The sequence below is a fragment of the Pectinophora gossypiella genome, chromosome 24 (genome assembly GCF_024362695.1).
Source record: "Pectinophora gossypiella chromosome 24, ilPecGoss1.1, whole genome shotgun sequence".
NCBI lineage: Eukaryota > Metazoa > Arthropoda > Insecta > Lepidoptera > Gelechiidae > Pectinophora > Pectinophora gossypiella.
In genome coordinates this window covers 3293743-3317610 of record NC_065427.1, presented here as the reverse complement: position 1 = coordinate 3317610, position 23868 = coordinate 3293743, and the positions used below count along the sequence as shown (strand labels likewise).

The window sequence follows — 23868 nt, the reverse complement described above, 5'->3', positions numbered from 1 at the left end:
CCATGTTGAAGTAAAATCATACATAGCCTGTATACATCCTACTGCTGGGCCTCCCCTCAATCAACCAGAGGGGGTATGGAATATACTCCACCACGCTGCTCCAGTACGTTGAAGCATCATATAAAAAAAACAATATTATAAGAGCGCCAATGCGCCGTGAAACATTCATAATAATATAATCAGACTTCAGAAACAAGTACAAATAAGGTAACTATGTACACTTAAACATATTTCATACACTCAGACACTCACGACACACATACGTCTACTCACTCACAAACAGATCACACTCTGGTGCTATATGGTGTATTATGAAGCCGTCAGAGGCGTATCCGAAGCACGGATCATCATACTTTCCGACAAGCGGATAGCCAGCCTATAATATCGATCACGAAGTGATTTTTGTAATATCCCCACCGGTACCGATACCCGAGACCATGGTATAAGAAAATCAGGTATGCTCAATCCTATGACAAGCCGCCACTGCTAGCCCTTTGACGTAAGTGTTACCACTAAATTGGTATCTCCAACATTCCAAAGACGTAAATTTTATTATTGAAAAGTAAGTGAATTACTGACTGATGTATTTAATTACTATTACTTGTATATACATAAACTACCTATATACGTCCCACTGCTGGGCACGGGCCTCCCCTCAATCAACCGGAGGGAGTATGGAGCATACTCCATCACGCTGCTCCACTGCGGGTTGGTGGAGGTGTTTTTACGGCTAATAGCCGGGACCAACGGCTTAACGTGCCCTCCGAAGCACGGAATCATCTTACTTTTTCGGACAATCAGGTGATTCAAGCCTGAAAAGTCCTTACCAAACAAAGGACAGTCTCACAAAGTGATTTCGACAATGTCCCCATCGGGAATCGAACCCGGACCTCCAGATCGTGAGCCTAACGCTCTAACCGAAAGCTAAGCTGGAGGCTGTATATAAAAATCATTAAAACTAAGTAAATCTTTTACTAAAAGTTTAAAATTAAATTTCATTGCAAAGTAAATATAAAAACATTGGTTGTGGGTAATTTATTTTTTACGAAATGGCAATACATGGCGGGATGACGTCAGCTGGGCTAACCTTGAAATGTGAACTGTCGCTTTTGAGCATACCTAGTTTTCTTATACCATGCCCGAGATCGGATCATGAGCCCAAAGCTAAACCACTTGACCACGGATGCCGATATTGATCTGTGATGACACGTTTATTGTATCCACAGAAGCGCCAGCGGAGCCGTCAGAACCGACATTCGAGAACATTCTCAACGCCGAGGGCGGGTTCTTGGATGTGTGGGACACGCTGACCGACATGGAGCTTGTCCTTCTGCACAAGAGCGACCGCAACACGCGCCTCATTGACTTGGTGAGTCATTTTATTCATTTCACGCTGCTCCACATTTTATAGCAATTTATAACGAATTTTAGCTGGACAGTGGTGCTAATTCCGGCAGACGTCATCCAATTTTATTTTAAGTTATACCTGTCATTTTCTTATCCGTTGGACAAGAAAGGAACGGGTAATCGACAGACATAAAATTTATGGAACACACGTCAATTTTAAGCCAAATCTAAAACAAAAATTTTACATTGACCAATAACCCGACATAATTAAGTTGACAGTACACGTCAAACGGTTTTCATATCAGCGAGATACTTTTTTGATTCGCCTGGATTATTCATTCATTTACCCATTCTTCCTAAAATTAAGAGCTGTCAATCATCCGTCCCTTTCCTTTTCGGCGGATAAGAAAATGACAGGTATAACTTAAAGTAAAATTAGGAGGTGTCTGCAGGAATCGGGGCCAATATGGAGAACTGCCGAATTTAGGAACATTCAACAGTGCTGCTGCCTACTATTGAGCTTCTAGTTTTTATCCTTATCACGAATCACTAAGTAATACATAATGTGTTTCCCCAGACTAAACTAATGCCACTCGCAAGCGGCTATCAGCTCGTGGAGAGGCTGATGAGCCGCCTCGAGTCGGCCCCAAGAGAGAAAAGACTATGGAAAAACGCCAAAGACGTCGCAATGCTTGCTACACAGGTATGTATACTGAAATTTGCAGGTTAGGAGGTATTTCTTCCTGGATTACTTCAGCATTTGTTATTATTTAGTGATATCTCGGACGTAGGTTCGTGTTTATGTATGTGAGTACTGTAAAACATGGGTTGCTTTCGCAGTTTCTTGTCATTTCTTCTCCTCAGCCACCTCACTTGGGAAATGACGTAGATTCAAAAATGTTTAACTGACCTTCATATTCACGATAATTACATTGAACAAATTAATCTGATTTCTGATTAAAGAATATCGTCGTTGCCGATTTAAAAGCTCTCATGTGTCGCCCTCACCAAATTTCTTTTTTGTCAGGATCGAATAGTATTTTGCTCCTAAAACATTCAGGACAATATCAATTATCTTTTAACATTTTTAACAAACAGTCATACAAAAAATATTTAGGCGGATTTTTTTTTAATTTCTGTATTCGATTGCACAAATCAGTTTTTAAATTGGCAACGACGATATTTGATTGGAGTGTATGGCCCGCGTGCCGCAGGTGATGATCACCCGCTGCATGGTGGTGCCGTCGTGCAGCGGCACGGCCCGCACGGTGCTGTACTGGTGCGCGCGCGCGCTGGTGCGCGGCGTGCCGCAGCCGCGCCTGCCCAAGGACACCGTGGCGCTGGCCGCGCCCGCCTCCACCGCCCGGCACCTGCACACCTTCGCCACCGCCGTGCACGCCCAGCAGGTAACACCACATTACATACATACACTACACCACTGGTTCATAACCTGGGGGTAAAATGGAGATTCTAGGGGGGTAACACGCGATGCCACGAAATAGTATTATAAACTCTTGTTACATTAAAAACAAAAGCCAGTAACCGTATGAATGTTGAGCATGACGTGAGATGCGCGTTGAGTGAAACCGAACCTAATATTGACAAACTTGCGAATGCAAAGCAATTTCAACCTTCACACTAGTTAACTCCGAGATTTATATATTACTTTACTAGTTATCTAAACCATGCATTTCCTTACGTAATAAACATATATTCGTTCGAATTTGTGTGGTTTTAATTATTTGTTCACGGAGGTAGTGACATTAAAAAGGTTAGGAACCACTGCGCTAGACCCAAAAGAGAAAGTGCAAGTTTTATTGATACATGGTACAAAGTATGTGATGATTCGTGTTTTATTTCCCAGAGCTCCATATCGAACGAGCTGAAGCCGTTCGTGGTGGAACTGTACGTTCGTGCAATCACGTTTGGCATGAATGAACTGGAGAAACTCAAACTTATGCCGGAATATGGGGTACGTATTATTGTTATCCAAAGTTTGTAGTTACTGAAGGTTGCCACTTGAAAAGAGGACTACATGACACTTCACGCTTATATTGTTTCTGATTCTGTCTATCTGGTTAATATATCTGGTTTTTATACCCACTCCAAGTCCAAACCAGCTATGTTTAAGTCCCATATAATGGAGGGGGGGGAGGTGTAATAAATGCCAAGGAGAGCACGGAATCATCTTATTTTTCGGACAATCAGGTGATTCAGCCTGCAATGTCCTTTACCAAACAAAGGACAGTCTCACAAAGTGATTTCTACAATGTTTCCACCGGGAATCGAACTCGGACCTCCAAGTCGTGAGAACCTAGATTTTGCTTTCATAGATTCCAGAAAGATAAAGCTTTTCTAAAACTCTTAACAATCTTCTTCCTCAGGAGAAAGAAGCCCGCTCGACGGAACAGACGCTGGCGTCGTGGTTCATACAGTTGGGGCAGCTGCTGTCGTCCAGCGCTCGTATGAAGTGCGAGTGCACGCTCACAGCCTTCTCCGTGCACCCCTCGCCCCCGATGTATGACCGCATCAAGCATGCGCCACCTCTGCCACCGGTCGCTCTGGTAAGGCTACATAAGCTTACGACTAGGAGTCGCAATTCGGTATGCAAGGGAAAAAAGTTACGCCAATTCTAAAACCATTCAGATACTTCATGTTAATTAGTTTTATTTCTCTATTTTAGTGTTCATTTTAGGAATAATCGTGAAAATTTGTATACCAACTAAGCAAAGGCAAAGGTATAGACTTCATTTAACCTACTTTAGGAGATATTTAAAAAACAACTGCATAAAAACAACAGGCTGAATACAGAGATTGTAAGAACTTTATGTAACACCTTTTGTATACCTGTATTCACAAATAAAGATTTTGATTTGATTTTGATTTGAAAAAGCAAAAAAATTCAAATTGTTTTTTTAATAATACCTATACAATTTCATTGCATACAATTTCATTTAAAAATATAAAAAAGATACCTTCAAAAATACCTTACATACCCAATTAGAATTCAGAAATGCAGCTGTCTCATTATGAACCAAGTATCCGCGTTTCACCGACTTTCCAAATTACACGCCTAACCAACTAGATGACAAATATAACATAGTAAAATGTTGGCAGCTGTTTTTTGTACGAGTGATACTTGAAAGTGCAAGAAAAAATTTACCTTAAGGTGACGAACCTCAATCCCTGACTGTACATCCATCGCAAGATGAACTAAGTACCCACATCTCACCGAGCTCTCTGTTAGACCAACGTGAAGCCGAGGTATCGCCGTCTATAATGGTCGAGCCAACTGTGTTAGTGAAAATTGCACTGCCCTGGTAAGACTAGTTTACATTATCCAACGACCTCTGTGGTCAAGTGGTTGAGCTTTGGGCTCACGATACAGAGGCCCCGGGTTCGAGTCCCGATGGGGACATATCACTAAAAAACAATTTGTGATCCCTAGTTTGGTTAAGACATTGCATGCTGATCACCCGATTGACCAAAAGTAAGATGAGCTGCCCCTTTGGTGGCTCAATAATAACCCTGACACCAAAGTTGCGGAGGTTGGTAATCCACCTCACAACCCACACGATATAAGAACAACTACCTACGATTAACATTATATTATATTCAATCAACAACTAACATGACCCATCCCAACAATTCCAGGACACTCAAGACGTAAAGAAAGATGAATCGGAACCCACATCACAATTCGGGAGCTGGGCGAACGACAGCCGTTCCCAGACCAACTTCGTGAAGACTTCAGAGACGCTGAACATGAAACAGACGCAGCACAAGACTAATGTGTTGTCGACGGCCATATTGAACGAGGGGGAGGCGTTAGGGCTCGCAGCGGAGCTGTGCCAGGACATCATCGTGCTGCTGTCCGGGCCACGGGTCAAGACGCTCTCCTGGGACATGGACAGGTATTATATTAAAATTATGTTAGCATTGAATATCATCTCGGGCGTAAGCGGACCTTCTGGAAACAACGGGATAACTTTAGGGACATGGAATATCATATCAGACGTTTACATCTTTGTCATACAATTTAAGCAGCGTTGTTGTCCTCGGAGGGGTGGGGGCAGAGGTGTACAGTATCTTATGCATCCGCTCCTCGCCAGCTATGTTTCAGCCCCATTTAAGGTGGCGAGCCTATTGCGAGCCCTTTCCGATCCTGTGCAAGTCTCATCCACTACTTTCCGGCGTACCTCACAATGTTATCCGACCATCGGGCTGGTGGTCTGCCTCGATATCGCATACTCCACCCTTGGACACCATTCCGTAACCGCCTTAGTCCATCTGTTCTGCGGGTACATGCAAATTAGCAATGTCAGAGACACTGGACTGTTTCCAGGGAGCTGTTGCTCGAGAACTGCCGCTCATACATGAAGCGCACCCACGGAGGCACGCGCGCGCTCACCACCGAGCTCAAGTACCTCAACCTCGACCTCAGCCACTTCCAGCACCTGCCCGAGGAGGAAGACGGCGAGGACGATATCTACTACGGGATTGAAAAAGGTACATAACGTCACCTTAAAGTGGACGCGCACCTAGACGCGCCGTAGGAGCCACATGCGCTGAAGTCATTGCATTTTGTGGCGCGGATAGATTCGCGCGCGATGTTGCATACAATTTCATAAAAATCTCAATTTCTTTTAATCAAGCTATAAATTAAGACCATAAATATTAACCTGGTTTGAAACTAGGTTGTCTATAGTGAGGTGTAGTTAACAAATCTCATTCTTTTTCCAGGTTATGAGCATCTAGTCGAACTACAAGAGCCACAACCCGAAGAGATTTGGGAGGACGCGTTGTTCGACGAGGAACGTACTGAGAGCGCTGCCTCTAGCTCTGTAGAAGACGATATGCCCATTCGAAAGAAGAAAAACAAACACGCCATCATTGCCGACCCCGAATCCGATCCTCTCAGTTTAGTCGCTGAAATCAAACGTGCCGAGAAAAAAGAACGGCCTCACAGCAAAGAGAGAAGTAAGGAACCCAAGAAGAAACAAAAAGAAAAACATAGCAACAAAGAGCATGATAGGCGGAAAAACGAGCCAAAGGAAAAGAAAAAAGAGAAGAAAGAACGTAAGAAGAAAGAGAAAAAACAGGACAGGCAAACTGAAGGGCCTATGTCGAGCCTAATTGGGCTTAGAGTGGTTAAACCAGAAACAGTGACTCAAATCCAAACCACACATAATATTTGCGTAACAGACAGCGCTTATGAGAGTCAAGGGAAATCTCTGCATTCTGACAGTAATGATCCTAACGTTTTATACGACGGACAGTTCTCCATGGACGAACTGAAGTCTCCAGAAATGCGATCCCCAGAAATGCGATCCCCAGAATATATTAACAAGAATCTGTACAAAAACAAGGTACTAAACGTCGCTGATGGTCATGTGTCTATGAACAAGCCACAACAACATATTCAGAATGCTTCGATGGCAAATAGTTACGTACAACCAAGACCACTGGTATACGCAATAAATCCTAATGCCAATGTAAGCGCCTCACAGGATTGGAATAAAAACATACAAAATGTGAGAGAAGAGGTGAAAAGGAGCATTTCGAAGCTTATACAGTTTAGACGACAGAAGGTTACAGAAGCAGCAAACGCGGCTCGCTCTCCAAATTCGAATCATGTGTTAAATCAAGGACAGAGTGTCCCGAATCCCAAACAGAGTGTAGCAAATCAAAATCAGAGTGTAGTGAAACAGAATCAAAGTGTAGTGAATCAAAATCCGAGTGTATTAAACCAAAGCCAGATTGGAGTGAGTCAAAGTAAGAATCTTGTTAATGAAAGCCAGAATGTGTTACATCAATATAAGAATGTAGATGTGCATCCTACGATGCAAGCATCGCAACAACCACAGGTGAACATGGCCGGTTTCATCGGGTCTAAAGTCGTGAATCACCCACCGGTTGGACTCCACATACACAAATCTGGACAAGCACCAGATACCAAGAATGTGTTATCGAGTCTCTCCGCTAGGCCACCTGTTTTAAACCAAAACAATTCAAGCAATGGCCTGATTTCATCCAAAGATACATGCTCTAAAGTGCAGCCGGTTAACCCTGCGCATTCCAGAAAGACTTATCCTAAATTGACACCACAACAAAAACTTCTAAATGCAATGAATGATACTGCTGATCAGTCAGATCAAAATAATGCGCAGATGGCCCAAAAATCGCCAAACGCTTCTAGCATTTCGCATTTAAATAGTTACCAGGAGTTTCTCAAAGAGTTGCAAATGTCAACTAACGCAGGTCTTTATGACCAGTCTAGTGAGACTGCCAAACATGTGAAGAGAAAAGAGGTCAAACCAGTCAGTAGGGTGGTACCCGTTGTACCGAATGTGGTGAAAAGCGAATCCAAACCCTCTCCCCAATGTGCCAAACCTGTTGTACAACAGAAGAAAGTGGAAAACGCGCCAAATACCTTCTCGCGTCTTAGTTATATGCATAAGAACAAACATAATGAGAAGTCTAAGCACTGCGAACATAAGACAATAGAGGTGAATCCGTTGCATAATAGTATATCTGCGGATTTGGAACGCCGTATAGCAGATCTTAGACGCACGAAAGCGACATATCTTCAAACCAAGAACCACTATGTTGCAACACGAATTGTCAACCATACTACAGTCCCGTCCGCGAGACCTAAAGAGTCATGGCAGGTAGATAATCCCACAGCTAACGAACCAAACTCAACAGCCGTGAATTTGAAAACACAACATCCTGTTCTTTCTAAGATACTAAAAGGTAATACGGGAGTAACCGTTACCAAGATGTGCAGTCCCAACAGTGAACCGAGTATGCAAGGTGAAAAATCACCGACGCCGAAACCTAAATACGCCACATTGTCAGAAAAGGATCAGGATGATATATTAAATTTGCTATCGCAGAAGAACGTCTTGAACAGGCCGCAACAGCTGAAAGTGCCCAATACCTCTGTAACAAAAAACACTAGTCAAACGTTTACAAATCCAACTGTTAATAAAAAAATTAACAAACCATCTACAGCTCCATCGACACAGAATAAATGCTCTGTTGGACAGGCAACATCTTTAAATGCACAGGAGAAGATATTAGATACCAAAACCGATACTCATATGCAAATTGATGGAAGTACATTCTTCCCTGTGATTTCAAACTCTACCATACAAAAGACAACTGAATTAATACAAACAAAGAAAGCTCATGGAAAGTCGCACGACAAAGGCAAGGAAAAGACATCAAGTTGTATTGTGAAGAAAATTACCACTGAAACCGATACGGCCCAAAAGACTGTGATAGAAGAGAATAAACCGACTAAAATGTATGTCCCAAAACCGCCTGTTGTGATACCTAAACAAACAGAAGAAATGAAAGAGCAAGATTGGACAATAGTTTTGGACGCTCTGCGGGCTCAAAAGACTCCGACGCGAGGTCCAAATGCTCTTGACATGGTTCTGAATAGAGGTTCATTTGGCCAACCATGCCAGAAAGCTCAAGATGTAAAGTCAAACTGTGTTTCTGATGAAAAAGCGAAGAAATCTGCAGCAAATGCTATGATACAGGCTGCTACGTCAAAACCGTCGATTAGTGCGACTCCCAAGTTGATTTCAACCCAAGTTCTTAATAAGAAAGTGGATCTACCTAAGAAACCAAGTGCAGTTCCAGCCAAAACGCCCTCCCTACCTAACCGTCTTATGTTATACCCGGAAGTCACGAAACAACCATACCCATGTAAACAACAGAAACAAGACGACCCATTCATATCTGGTATACACAATTCTGATTACGAGATTTTAGAAGAACTAATGGATGATGATTTACGCCAAGAAATTGGAGAACTGTCTTCTGATGAAGAAAGTTATTGTTCGGTACCAATAGCCGCTCCAAAAGCCAAGGTGAATCCAAATACTAAAATAAATTCTACTGAAACGAATAAGACAGTTCAGGCTAAACCAAAGCCAGAAATTAACAAAGTATGTGATTTTGAATTGCGGGCAAAGGCTACTGAAATGAGTACACCACCGGCTACTACTTTCAAGAAACCAGATTCAAAGCTTCGTATAATTTCTAACGAAAAGGTTGATCTAGGTAAACTACCAGAGACGCTTTTGGCTTCTAACGTAATTCGGCATCTGCCGAAAGCAATGACTCCTAAAGTACAAGATGAGGCACTCAATCACAATCTTGTGGCACCCAGTACTCACGTGGCAGTGAGCGCTCCTGCACCACAAACTAACCTGAATTCAAATGTATTTTACGCAGCTCCAACTCTAGTTCAAAATGTTGTCGTATATAATCCATACTTTGACATGAGCAAAATGAATCCGACTTTCACCGTGGTGAATGAAACTGCTAGCATTGGTTTGTACCAACCGGAGTTTACAGCTACTATGCCGGGACAAGTTCTGGTGACCACTGTAACGGTACCCACTGTAAACGTTACCCCTGCATCCAATGTCCCTATCAACATCACAGGCTGTAATCAAACCGCAGTTCCTAATGTACCTATGCAGACATTGAATGCAGTTCCAATCACTAATACATCTACGGCAATTACTAACCAAACACCTGCCTTAAACGTCACTTTACCAGTTCCGACTAAAGAGATTATCAATAATACTAATGAAGAGAAACCGAAAGCAATCCCAATCCCTACTACATCTACGGGAATTACTAACCAAACACCTGTGTCAAATGTCACTTTACCAGTTCCGACTAAAGAGATTATTAATAAGACTAATGAAGAGAAACCGAAAGGTAAATCACACAAACCAGGCAATCAGTTTACTCCTTTGAAGCATTTCGACAAATCAGATTTGAACATTAACAAGCCTAACGAAAGAAAAGTCTTGTCAGAAGTTCAAGAAAAACTCAAAATGGCTGCACCCGAAAAGACACAATCACTGAAGTCTAAAAACCAGAAATCACTTGAATGCGAGAAGAAAAATGAAGTGTCTAAGGATCAAGAAAGATTGGCTAAAAAGCGCTTAGCTTTAATGAACAGGGAAATTCATCGTCGAAGTTTCTTACCGGCAATCCCACTTCAATATATTCCGTTGAGTGTTTTTAAAAATGCTGAAGAAAAGTCCACTGTTGTTCTGGGCAGTATAATGAATGATAATGATAAGAAGGATAGTGACAAGACTTCTAAGGATGTCCAAAAGTCCGACACCAAACCCAGCGAAAATACTAAAGAAAACAAAGACGCACTGGTTTGTAGTGTTCTACATTTGAAGTCGCAACTAAAAGACGACGAGATATCCAACAAAGGTCATCTTAAGCGGCGAATGAGCAAAGTCAGACTAAAGCACACGATAGTTAATAAGATCGCTGAAAATGAAGCGAATAATATTGAATCACCACAACTAGAACAAAGTTCTTTGCCTAATTTAAAAACTGAAAAATCCAATGACAAAAATGTTACATTGGAAGCCTCTGATGATAAAACGAACAAAGAAGACAATTCAAATGTTACTAAAATCGAAACGCCTATTCCGACACGCGTGTCAAAGAGGATACTTAACAAGAAGATAAAGAAAAACAAAGAGAAATCCGAAAAGGCCAAATCATTACAGGAAGTATCGATAAAACAACAAACAGAAGTGAATGAAGAAAGTAAAACTGATGAAAATTTAACAACTACATTGACTGACAAATCAGTTGACGACCATGTGAAGCATTTGGATGTAGAAGACGCAATCTTGGGAATTAAAATACCTAATACTAAAGTTAATAAAGCAACTAACACAAATTCAAAGAAACCGCGGCAGATGAAGTCATTTGAAAAATTATCATTTGAAGCGAATCCCGAAACCAAGGTGTTTGATTCTGAAAAGGAGGAATCAAATAGTGAAACTATAGAGATTCTATCTTCACCAGAAGTTATCCAGTTAAATTCTGAGCCATTGTCTAAGTTTAATATCACAAAGCCAGGTAGCAAACTTGAGATCGAACTCACGAAGCCAAAAAACGTGTTAGTAAGCGTTCTTCACGACACCGTAGTTAAAGAATCGGCTGTGAAGAAAAATGAATCTCTTTCTAAGGATGTGCCGTCTCGGATTATCTCCGAGACAAAGGATGATAGAAAGGGACTGAAGAACGCTTCTGTTGTAAAGACAGACTCAATGCAAGAAAAGGTAACTGTAAAGCAACATGAAATGCAGAGTAAACTTTTTGAACTAGTCGATGATATTGAGTCAGCTATAAATGCTATTACTGAATCTACTATAAGTTCGCCACTTACTTCTAACGAGAATGACCTTAACGAGGATATAAACACCTCTACAAAACTTCACGATAAGGAATTAACACCAGAAGGACTGTCAAGCCCTGTCGACGTTCCATCAGTTGACGAACAATACCATAATATTGATGTAATTTCCAGTAGGAATACAAAATCGTTGATTTTTGAAACTACGAAATGCACAAAAAAAATTGAAAAGGAAAATTCGATTGATCACTGTGTAATAACATCTGCACCCAACTGTAATAAGCATATCATAAATGATACCATCGACAAATCTGGATCGAAAAAATGTTCTAGCAACAAATTGGTTACTGCTGAATTAAGTACTGCCCAGAAAAATATTAACAAGACCACTGAAAAAGTCGTTGCTGATCCTGAAATACCACAAGCTTATAAAGACAGCATACATATGGAAGAAACATTTATGCCTGGTAATACAAACCCAAACACAAGGTATTTTCGGATAAAATTACCCAACAAAAAAACATTTAAGGCCACAGTATATGGAAAAGTACATATAAGTATAGATACTTTATTTGAAGACCCGGCTCTGAAACAAATACTTTTAAGCGGTATGAATGACAAAAAACGATACACCGTAAGTATACAACAAAAGTCAAACGTTGATAATATTCAACTAGTGGATACTCGTATTCATTGTACAAATATAAAAGATAAACCTGCAAAAGAAGTCGAAACTGTTAACCTGATCAGTGACGACGAAGATGAAACGCCATCAAAAGATACTACTACTGGTTTTCATACTGTCAATCTGAAACAAACAATTATTACTGAGTCTGGTACTTACAAGATCAAACCTATAAACAAAGAGACATTTGACAAACATCAACAAAAATTAACACAGAAGTGTATTGTTAACTTGCATAAATTGGCTGAAAAGTCAAACCTTGAAACATTAGTAAATGCATTACTTGAAGATTTAGTTGTTCTGCCAACACAAACAGTTCCGGAGGTGATAGATCTTGACGGCTCTTCGAGTAAAGTAGAAAGCGAAGGAGAAACTAAACTAGACGAATTAAAAAATCTTTTATTACACGACCTAGGCGTTGCTGATGTTGGACAGAGTGGCATCTCAAAAAATGCACAGCAGGAAGACTTGCGACCACCTCGTACACGGAAGTCACAGCCTTTGGACTCTGAAAACAAGCTAAAGAATAACATAGATATTGCCAAACACGATGACGATCCTAAAGTGATGCGTGATTGCTACGTCAAACTAGTGAATTGCGACTACATGTTAAAGAATATTGAAAACGACAAAAAAATCCCGACAGAAGTAGATAGTGACGTAGAAGTCATTACCTGTGACGATGAAGATGACACGGTAAGCGTATTGTCACGCAGTGGATCATTTTCAATTCTCAACAATTTGAAAGATATCGATAATGTGTCTACTGATGGTAAAATTTCGCCGGTTATAGATATTTACGAAACAATAAATGCACTTGAACGGATAAGCTGCTCTGGTAGTAACTCACCGGTTATGGAGGTCTTTGATTTGATTGCAGCCTTTCAAGAAAACGCTATAAAATCTGCAGAAACACCTGATTTGGTTTCAATTGAGCAAGATCTAATTTGCGAATCGGAGTGGTTCATGACAAAACGCGACTTGTATTCGCAGAATGTAGGAAGCATAATAGAATGGGGCTTTGAAACTATTAGTGGTTGTGCCAATAAAAACGATACATTGTCTGACTGTGACACTGATGTCACAGACCCAAACTTCCTAGATTGCGACAATATACACGTTGAAATATCGAGTGTACCAAGTCTCACATCGATCATGTCAAAGTACTTCGAAGATAATCCTATTGTAAATCAACTGACCCCAATTACTGTAAGACGAACATTGGATAATACTGTTCCTGTTAGTCTTAAGAGGAAATTATCGGATCAAGGCAAATCTACTTACAAACTTAGAAAAGTACCAGATTTACAAATGCCAGACAATATAGCCGGCACTAATAATAAGGAAGTCTGTGTACAACCTGAAAATGATCTCGATGAAAGTGATAAGAGTATGAGTATCTTAGAACAATTATCGGTGTCCACTGAAACGTCGGACGACCTTGACAATTGCCCATCCCCAAGCTTATTAACGGAGGACGTTGTAACTCAACTACCAGACGCATTCGAAATGACAAAGGAAGAACAACTCACTGTCGAAACTAATGAAAACACATTTGAAGGCATATTCAGTGAAACTACGTTGCGGACAGAGACTTTTGAATCTGACACAACTCTGGAATCGAATATTTCAATACAAGACAACGCTAATGATGTTCTAACTGAAAATATAACACCTGAAATATCCTTTGATACTAGCTCTGAGAATCTTCTAATTGAAGAGGAATCTATTCCTAAAACGGAAACTGAAAATGCACCTGTCTCTATTTCAGATGAGTCTATTTCAATAACAGAAACTCAAAACACACCTGTCACTTCTTATGAGGAGATTACTACGCCAACTGAAGATATAACACCTGATATCAGCTTAGAAAATGCTCTTATTGAAGAGAAGTCTATTCCTATAACGGAAACTGCAAATACGACAGTCAGTTCTACTGACGAATTTACTACAACACTAAATAACTTGCCTAAAACTGTAGAATCCGAGATAAATATTGAAAATTTAAGTGAACAAATCTCAGATGAGAATGCTAAATGCGAATCTATGCTAACTAGAATGGACATTGAAGTTGTGAAGCTATCTTCAATAGACGACGTATCGACAACCATTGAAGATATCATTGAGTTCCCGAAATGTGAAGAGCTTCGTATAGGTAGTGAAGAATTTTGCGACCAAGTTTGTAAAGAAATGGCTCTGACTGAAACACAACCTATTTCTCCATCTGAAAAAGCACTTGTGACCGGCTCATCTTCGGATAACGTTTGTTTACCGATCGACGATGCCAAAGCATTTCCCATTTGTGACGAATTATCAATCTCAGATGAGAACTCTCGAACTGAAATACACTTTGAAGAACCCTTAAGTACTACAATAAACCCTTCAAGTCCTGAAATTGCGGTGGTCCCGATGAGAGATATCGTTGACGTACATACAAAGTCTGAAGAACATCCCAGTATAGTTATTCGCGACGCAATCTCAAATAAAATAATTCCTGAATCTAAGAAATCAAATACATCTCTTAATGTGAATGATAACGAAAATGCAATATCAAATGATTGTGAGCTGCCACACGCAATCGAAGATGATATTATCGAAAAAGAAAACGCATTAAGATGTGAGGCTTTGGATGCAATATCTCTGATTTATACGGTGGATAAAGAATCTGGGAAAGATATCGATAGAGAACATGAAACAAATACGACTCATAAAAATAATGTTATAGTTGATAGTATAATTGATAACATTGAAGATCATACAGTGCTCTTACATAAGGAAACTGAATCTTATACTCATATTTCGTCAATAACGACAAAAGTACACGATGCATTAGTGGAGAAATCTGAAGACGTTAATAACACTAATTGTGGCGGAACTGCGTCTGATGTAGATATTCCTACAAAAGAAATATCCGAAGTTAAAGGAAATTTTAGTACCCCGGAGACTAAAATAATTGATGGTAAATTAGAAATTAATGTTATTATTGGAAATGAAAGTAATTCAAATATTAACATTGACTGGGTTGAGAATGAAACTATAATAGACGACGCATTAATTGAAAATTCTTTCAACGATAATATGTGTCTAAGTGACAGCAACAGCCCTGAAATTCCCTTACTGAGCGAAGAAACATCCAAACCACATAATATTGAGACAAAGTTAGAAGAAAAAGAGAAAATAGAAAATGTTGATTTTACTGAAGTTGCTACTACTGTTGAAACTAACAATAAGCTTATACAGACGGACATGCAAGATAACAATAATAAAAGTCCTATTGACTTTGGAAATGAAATCAAAAATACAACAAACCAAGAAAAACCAAACAGTGGACAGCCCAATAGCGAAGATACTTATGTTTGCCAAACAGAAATCTTCGTTGAAAAAGTGAGTGGGAGTCCAAAGCTGAACCGAAACATTAAGAAAACATATTTGCGAGAATCAGGTCACCGAACATTCGATATAAATAACTACAATACAGTTCAAAGATCGGAAGAATCTGAAGCAGAACCTATACCAATATTGGACTGCTGTGATGGAAATGAGATTACTGTTGAGAAATCCATTGGAGAAATAGATGGAAATATATCTCTCTTAGAAAGTAACGCCACATTAGTATACAAAGATGATTCTGGCGTAATTTTAAAAGGCATTGAATATGAAGATCCTGAAATAGGAACTTGCTTTGTTTTTCCTATTGTAAAGGGCAGTGATGTTACCGAAGCAAACCAATTATTAAATCAAAGCGTCGAAAGTACGATCGAAGTGATTAATGAAAATAAGTCTACATTTCATGATGAAAATGAACTGCATGTGCTTGAACCTAAACGCACTTATTATAAACGTCACCTAAAACGAAAATCGGACATAAAAAATTTTAATACGTGTAACAAAAGACCCAGAAGGAATTCTAGAGTCAGAGATTACGCAAACTTATTACTCCCAGAAAGAAAATATAGAAAAGGCAAAAATATAGATTTCCCAAAACCAAGTAGAATCTCCATTGCTGAAACCTCATATATAAAAGAGTTTAAAAGTGTTTTGGATTATCAAGATACTATTAACTTTTCTTATGCTATTTCATTCAGTAATCAATACATCGATGTTTCTAAACTTATAAAAAATTGGCCTATTAAAGGTTCCATTGCTAAAGAATCTCAAGATCAAGTTGAAGCCTCGTCGGGATTATTTGTCGACACGGAACCCACTGAAAAGCCCGTACGTGATCCTGTGCACTTGACTCTAGTAGAAGAAATAACAGCCGAGTATAACGATGCAGACTACACAAGCGATTGCGAAACTGACAAAACTAATTTCAATATGGGTTTTGGTGAGGGGTCCGGCAGAGTCATACAAAATTTAGATGGTGGTGCTATTTCGAAATTTTCGGCTGCGACTCTGTCGGACGTAAAACAATCTCAGCCGTTTTTACAGTCCAAAGACGGTGGTGATTCTGGAAACCCAGTAAACTTTCTAGAATCATCAAAGCGACAACAGATACAATCAATAACGCGATTCTTTAACTACGTGCAACTGCGCGATAAAGTGCGTACATTCTTCAAGAATACAGCTATTGAACTGGCTTGTGTACAGCAGCAAGATAAAATTAACGACAAAAAGAGTAACGATAAATCATCGTTTCTTTTCGAGTTGTGTACACCGAAATATATTGAACCCAATCCATTAGAAACTGTGGTCCAAGTGGTTCAAGTGGGGCAATTGCCTGTCAGTGCCGCAGCGCAAAACCCTGTTACATGCGACCCTCGTGTAACTCAGGTATCGGACGCTAGCCCATCGCAGTGTTCAGCTGGAAATAGCCTGCATGACGATTCGCAACCGGAAATAAAAACTGAGTACACTGAGCTTACTACTGCCGAGATGAGTTTGCCCATGGTAGGGGAGTACATACATCACAACCAGACAGCGAATATAGAGTCTCAAGAACCAATAAATCTATCAAATGAAGACATACCTATAAAAACTGAAATAGTAAAAGCTGAAATAAAAATAGAAATTGAAGAAGACGGCGATGAAAAGGAAAGGAGTTTCCAAAACTCTGAACAGCCAGAGATCGAAAATCACGTTAACAATGTGAATTACTTATATGATACGAACACTACAAATGCTTCTGTAGACGCGGAATTTCAAGCTTTGTTTGGTGCTGAAAAACAGGAGTCGCCTGAGCGAATCATGGAACTAAAACAACAAAATGGATCAAACGAGAAAACAGACCAAATCGCACATGCTATGAATGCTGCTGGAATAACAACAAGTTCAGAAACTGTAACAAGTTCACAGGCTCAGGCCCTTGTCAACCTATTGTCACAGAAAATGCGTCAAGGAGTCGTCACTACCACTCAAAACTCCGTAAACAATTATCCCAAGACAACTTCTGTAAACACTATATCTTTACAACAAGCCTTAGCTCAAATACTTCCACCGCCTTTGAATCAGACTAATACTACAGATAATAACCAACAAGGCCAAAACCAAGTGGCTCCTGTGCTTCATATTGTACAAGGAAAAAATGCTTCAGGAAACCAGATTACTTTGGTTGACAACTCCCAACAGTCGGTTATTACTACTCCAACCGCTACTCCGGTTCTTCACATTGTACAAAATAAACCAGCGACTACCGGCCCTACTTCCAATGGTGGGTCGGCACCCCAATCCAACACCTTTAGCGGCATATCTTTAGTTGATGCAGGGTTACAACAAGGAGGAAATCAATTACTGCATATTGTGAATACTGGAACACAAAACAAAAACACCGCTGGACAGTTACTAAAACGAGTGAATCTTTTAACTAATTTGACCAACGTACAAGGATCTAACGAGCAGAAAATGGTGCAATTCGTATGTAAATCTGCCGATGGAAAAGCCATTCAGTTGAACGCTCCCCATCAGCGAAGTATGGTATTAAGGTTACAACCAATTGAGACTCCTAATATTCAGACTGCGCCGGCAAAACCAACGGAAAATCAGGACTTGAGTCCTACGCAATATTCAAGTAACTCTGTACCAAAAGAACCAGTTACAACCCAACAAGAAATAAAATCCCGGTCTGTTTACGAAGAAAATTACGCTAAATTCATACAAAACTCCAACAAATCGTCTCTACTGGAAAAATCTACTAGTTTGCCTAAATTTAATCAAGCTTTCGGTAAACAAGTTTACCAAGATGGGAAACAAAACGATATAAATAGTAACAACTCACATTTATCCAATGTAAACAACACAGAGAACACGGAATGTCAACCAGCGGATAATGTCATTAACCTGGATCACATAAGACAGATTGGCAGTCCTCCACTGCTGTTAAGAAAGCCGCCTCAAGCAACGCAAGCGCAAACAAATTTAGTTCAGCAAATAAAGCAAACCATCGCTCCCATGAACATTCAAACGATGCACGGTGGCGTTATATACACCCGGCAAATTCCAGTTAACATTGGCGCCGGACAGACCATAAATCTAATAACGGTTCCCAGCACCGAGCTTATTGACGAATCAGGACAAAAACAACAAGTAAATCAAGGTGATATTGAGCCGTCGATTATAAAAATTGTTCCGCAAAGCCAACCTAACACTGAAGTGACACCGGACGACATGAACGTGTCGGGCGAAAACGGACAAAACCCTTCTCAGCCTCAACCGGTACTCACGCAGATGCGAATCAAGTTACCGATGTTGAGCAAGAATCCACATATGGTGGCTGGTACTAGAGTTGTGAGACCATCTTTCTTTCAAATACAACGAAACGTCATAGCTGGCACTAACCAACCTGTTTATCAGCAGTTAGTACTCACTGCTGCTCCACCACTCGGCCAGCAGACAATTAGACTTCCTCAAGCTCCACCAAGACAAGTAAAAGTTCCCGAAAGTCCATCTTCATCCGAATCTATGAGCTCTTCTACTCTCGAGCAACTGAGAGAATTCGATATGGTCCTGGAGCAAGTGAAGGAGAGAAGTACGGTGCAACCTAATTCCAACTCGAGCACAAGCACTTCCTACAAGATTCAAACGACTTCAACTGATACTACGGATAGCGCGGCAAATGCGACATCCACTACAACAGAAACGACACAAGTACTTTATTCAATCGGCGGTAGTCAACCTCTAAACGTGGCTTATGTAAACAGGAAGACAACAATTACAACTCCTGCAACATCTAGTTTTACGCGCTCTCCAGATTCTTCGGGAATAGCAGATTCTCCATCATCGTCCACACACGTTCAGATTCACCAGAGGGCAACATCGGAAGCTTCATGTAGTGAAAGAGCAACACCACAACCGAAACCAGCTAAAGTTAGTTCCAAGAAAAGACACAAGTCGTCTTCTCATTCTCATTCAAATTCTATGAAAATGAGTTCTGTACCACCGAAAACATCTACTCAGAAACCTTTAGAAGATGAGCAAACGACTCAAAGGATTCTATACATACTAGCAGAATACAAGGAACAAGTTGAAAACTCTCCAGACAAAGACAAACCAGCACCGCGTCGAAGATCTAATCCGCCAACAAATCCGGGCTCTTCGAAACGCAAGAAGAGTTCCAGCGGTTCACGTAAGTCTGGAGGGCGTGACATCAGCCCGGTTGACGATTCATGTCGCACTATGGGCTCTGAAGACAGTAGCTGTGGAACTTCACAAGGAGATTGTACAGAAAACTGTCTCGAGTCTCATTCTCCGCAAGATAGCCCGCGGAAGGTAGCACGAAAACTGAATTTTGAGCAAGAAACTAACGCATCACCGCCAAAACCACAACCTCAGCGCAATGTCATCGTCGCTGATGGTCAGACTATAACAGTAGCTCGAGGAACAGCCGGGAAGCCTGCTACTGCGGTTCTCATGCCAGCAAATTATATTCTACCAGTTTCAATGGTTAAAGGGGGTCAGCAGATTGCAATCGTAACTAATCGTGGGCCAAAGCTTTTGACAGTTGGTGGTGGAGAAGGTGGCGCTACCAACACGCTGCTACTCCAACGATTGATCGGACCGGCTGGCTTGAAGCCGGTGCTAGCTCGCCCTGGTGTTCGCCACGTGAGATTACCAACAGCAGCATTGCACAACCTCCAAGCATTTAATCTTGCCACAGCCACTACCGTTCAGCCACCAGATAGTACGGCATCACCATCGGTGGGATCTACACCACCAGACTTAGTTGACACGAGAGCAGAACATTCTCCTTGGGCAGACAGAGAGTCTGGAGCGTTGAAGCCGGAGCGAGCATCCAGTCCTGACGACTCCGAGCCGTGGAACCTACCAACTTCCGCGGACACTCACGACTACACATACGAAGAAACGGTTCGAGCGGACCACATGGACCGAACAGTTTTAGTAAGTATTTTATCTTTTTATAAATAGTCTTTTTAGTATCATCAATTTGAGGCGTGGTTTTCGAATTATGTAAAATATGTATGATGCTGATAATTCCCACATAGATCTCAGCTTGTATGGACATGTATGACACACCTTTTGCAACTTCAGGATCCGATCCAAGATCGATACAGTCCTGATATGGAGGCGCAAAGGATATTCGATAAGATGTTCGACGTCGATACGAAAAAGTCTTATATCGTCGACTCGCCACGATGCGGTTACGATATAGACGCGTCTGATTGCGACGATAAGCCTTACCAGGTGACATGCGTAGAACTGACGCTGATCAGACCCCGATCTTAGTGCCTCTTCAGTAGTCGTGCACGCATCGTTTTATTTGTCCGCTGGTCTCTTCATTCTATGCCTTCTACTACCAAATGTTTCGAATACAATGTCATTTGTGACTATGGAATGTTAACGCGTATTCAAATCGTCAGTATCTTGAATTCCATCTATTTCAAGATGCTTTGTAACTTATGCAGGTGTAACTTGAAAAAGTTACATCACTAACAAAATGAACTGTAATTGTTTATATCGTGTTATTTTATTTATGTACTATCTACAACAGTCACCGAAGACATTGTACTCTTATGTTGGTAGTAGAATAGGTTTGCCAAAATCGTTTCAGATGCGACATTGCTAATCTCAATAACGCCTAGTCGTGCTACCTTCGTGCGTTACATCACTACGCGACACCGCGCTTGCTTTACGCTTTTGCAAACTTAATTTAAGCTGTTGGAAGTCTCAGATGTTTATAAGCTATAGGAAAGTTATAAGAATGTCGCTTCTAAGTAAATTTTGGCACTCCTACTCGAGAACTGAAGACGGACCACATTTATATGGTGTCTTAGGTCTTATATTAATTGTCGCCCCTCTTCATTTAAATAGTATTTGCATTTTATTTCTCATCACTTCGTAACTTAGGAGGAATCTAAATTATCTACTCATTCTTCTAGTGTAGTAAAACGTCAGTCTTTTGTTACGTTCAGTTTTTGCATGTCGAACGATCGTTGCGTCTTGTTACTGTTATATTTTATATGACTGCCGCACTTGGTGTTGCTCTCAAATTTTACTTCCTTTTGAAAAATACGATTTTATATCACATAATAATACAATAGAAGTAAAATTGTAAAGAGTAGGCCTGTAAGGTAACAAGGTCGGTCTAAGTCCAGTATGTTGAGTCGATTGGTACCATCCCTCCATCTTGTCAAGTGTACTCCTGCATTGTGCATGACCCTCATCAGACTCTCATAAGAATGTCCATTCCTAGATGTTGTTTAAAATTAGCTACTTGATCCATGGTATAAGTGTCTATAATCAAAATTATTATAAAATATTATTTCGAATTCCAACATGTTTTGTGTAAAACATTTCTGTTACTGTTCCAGGCTTCTAGTTGTCTTCCTATTGTTTGTTGAATTTTTTTTACTGTTCAAAATTTAAATTCATCGAATAGCTTTAATTGTAGGTGATTAAAACATAAATGCTTTTGCTTTTAAATAAAATAAATATAAAACATTAACAATTTAAATAACTGGCATCTTATTTGCAGGCTTAAATTAAATAAAAAGTAGCTCCTTTCATAGGTTACATTTAAAAAAAAATGGTTGCCATTCACAAATTTAATTCATTCTTACCCAAACAGAGCCGAAGTCGATGAATTATCAACCATAATGACAATGATTAATTAGACAAATTCGTAATATAATTATGTTATAATAGGTAGTGCAGAAGAAAGACAGTTCCCAGAGACAGGCGAGGCTGGCGCACGTCTCCGCAGCCGCGTTGAGGCATAAATACGCTATACTAGAACACGAACTGCGATTACAGGTACGTTGTAAAACACTACTTACTATTTTTGGCCCCGAGATGTTGACGCTCCTTTCGGGGCTAATTCGGACGTATGTGACCTACCCCATAACTAATCCAGGTTAGGATCTGCATTGGCCTGGTTTTTCCTTTGCGGGTTAAAAAGTCAAGACAAGCAGCCGCTTCTTCAGTTTAGATAAGCGGACTCCGTGAGAAATGGAATAATGCTAGGAAGGTGATGATGACTTGGAGGCTGATCTTAAAATGAATGTGATACAATGTATGATATCGGTTCATTAACCATTTGCTATACACGGGTATATAAATCTTACTTTCTATTATGACTATATTGTCATCTTTCTCCATTGGATCCCGCCCTGTACTGTACGTACAGCTTCTCGTATATGGCCCCTACTACCTGTTTTATGTATATTGTTTCCCTTACAGAAGTCCCTGTCGGAGGAGTGTGAGGATCTCGGCGTGGACTCTCCGTCCGCGTCGGAGTTGTTCCCAGAGGCCGAGCTGCTGTTCGCTTCGTCGCCGGCGCAAGATCATGGACCGGACACACCTCACACTCGTATGTTTATCATTCTTATACTTATTGATGTTACATGCTAACAATAACAATATTTGTAGAGTAGCTCGATAGAGTATGCTTCTTACTCCGGTTGACGACGAACGGACCTGTCGACGAGGCCTGAGGGGGCCTCTTTATGTATATTAGTAATTTGGACAGCTTACTCTGATTTGGGCTCAATAATAACCCTGACACCAGAGTCGCTGAGATCAGTAATCCACCTCACAACCCACACGATAGAAGAAGACTTATGATAAACCGATTTTAATAGAGATTCTCAAATGAGCTTTGCTGTTTTTAAATACCCACAGTTCCAATAGCTATCCTCCAAGCGATCGACCTCTTTCTGCCGAACTTGTGTAGTTGTGAAACACGAGACCATATCCTCGGATAATCCTGCCAAGATTATAATAACAACACTGAATAGAACTGTACTATAACAGGCACTCAACTAAATTTTCCTCCACCAGCGCAATCAATCATGCACAATCAAAGCATCCACGCGGACATTGACGACCAAATCGCAACCGATCAACTCCTACCTCGGAACAACATCAACATGGACGAGCGACAGGAGATAGACGTAAACTTAGGACTGGAGGACGTCGGCATTGTTACTGTCAGTGAGGACGGCATGCAGACGACTATAGCGCTCGATCAGGAGGAGTTCGCCAGAGCGCATCCTAATACTACCTTCCATAGCGAGCCCACTGACGAGGGAGAGGTGAGTCTGACTATAACATCGTTCATGATAGCTCATGAACCTTGGTTGGAAAATGTAGTCATAGTAACTGTTAGTGAGCATGACATATAGGCTGCAGAGTTAGATCAGGAACAGTTCGCCAGGGCGCATCCTGGCCAGGATGTTCAGAT

The 23868-nt window shown here is 40.6% G+C and overlaps 1 protein-coding gene across 1 annotated transcript in view; it reads left to right on the top strand.

Moving 5' to 3' along the window:
- The window catches only part of LOC126377793 (uncharacterized), a 33879-nt gene that overhangs the window by 7071 nt on the left and 2940 nt on the right, over nucleotides 1-23868 (top strand). Inside the window, exons 5-15 of the mRNA XM_050025626.1 lie at nucleotides 1227-1369; nucleotides 1925-2050; nucleotides 2562-2753; nucleotides 3212-3319; nucleotides 3732-3911; nucleotides 5002-5261; nucleotides 5693-5856; nucleotides 6091-20567; nucleotides 22332-22439; nucleotides 22866-22995; nucleotides 23466-23719. Coding sequence (XP_049881583.1) covers nucleotides 1227-1369; nucleotides 1925-2050; nucleotides 2562-2753; nucleotides 3212-3319; nucleotides 3732-3911; nucleotides 5002-5261; nucleotides 5693-5856; nucleotides 6091-20567; nucleotides 22332-22439; nucleotides 22866-22995; nucleotides 23466-23719 — 16142 coding nt within the window. The remainder of the gene's footprint in view (nucleotides 1-1226; nucleotides 1370-1924; nucleotides 2051-2561; nucleotides 2754-3211; nucleotides 3320-3731; nucleotides 3912-5001; nucleotides 5262-5692; nucleotides 5857-6090; nucleotides 20568-22331; nucleotides 22440-22865; nucleotides 22996-23465; nucleotides 23720-23868) is intronic.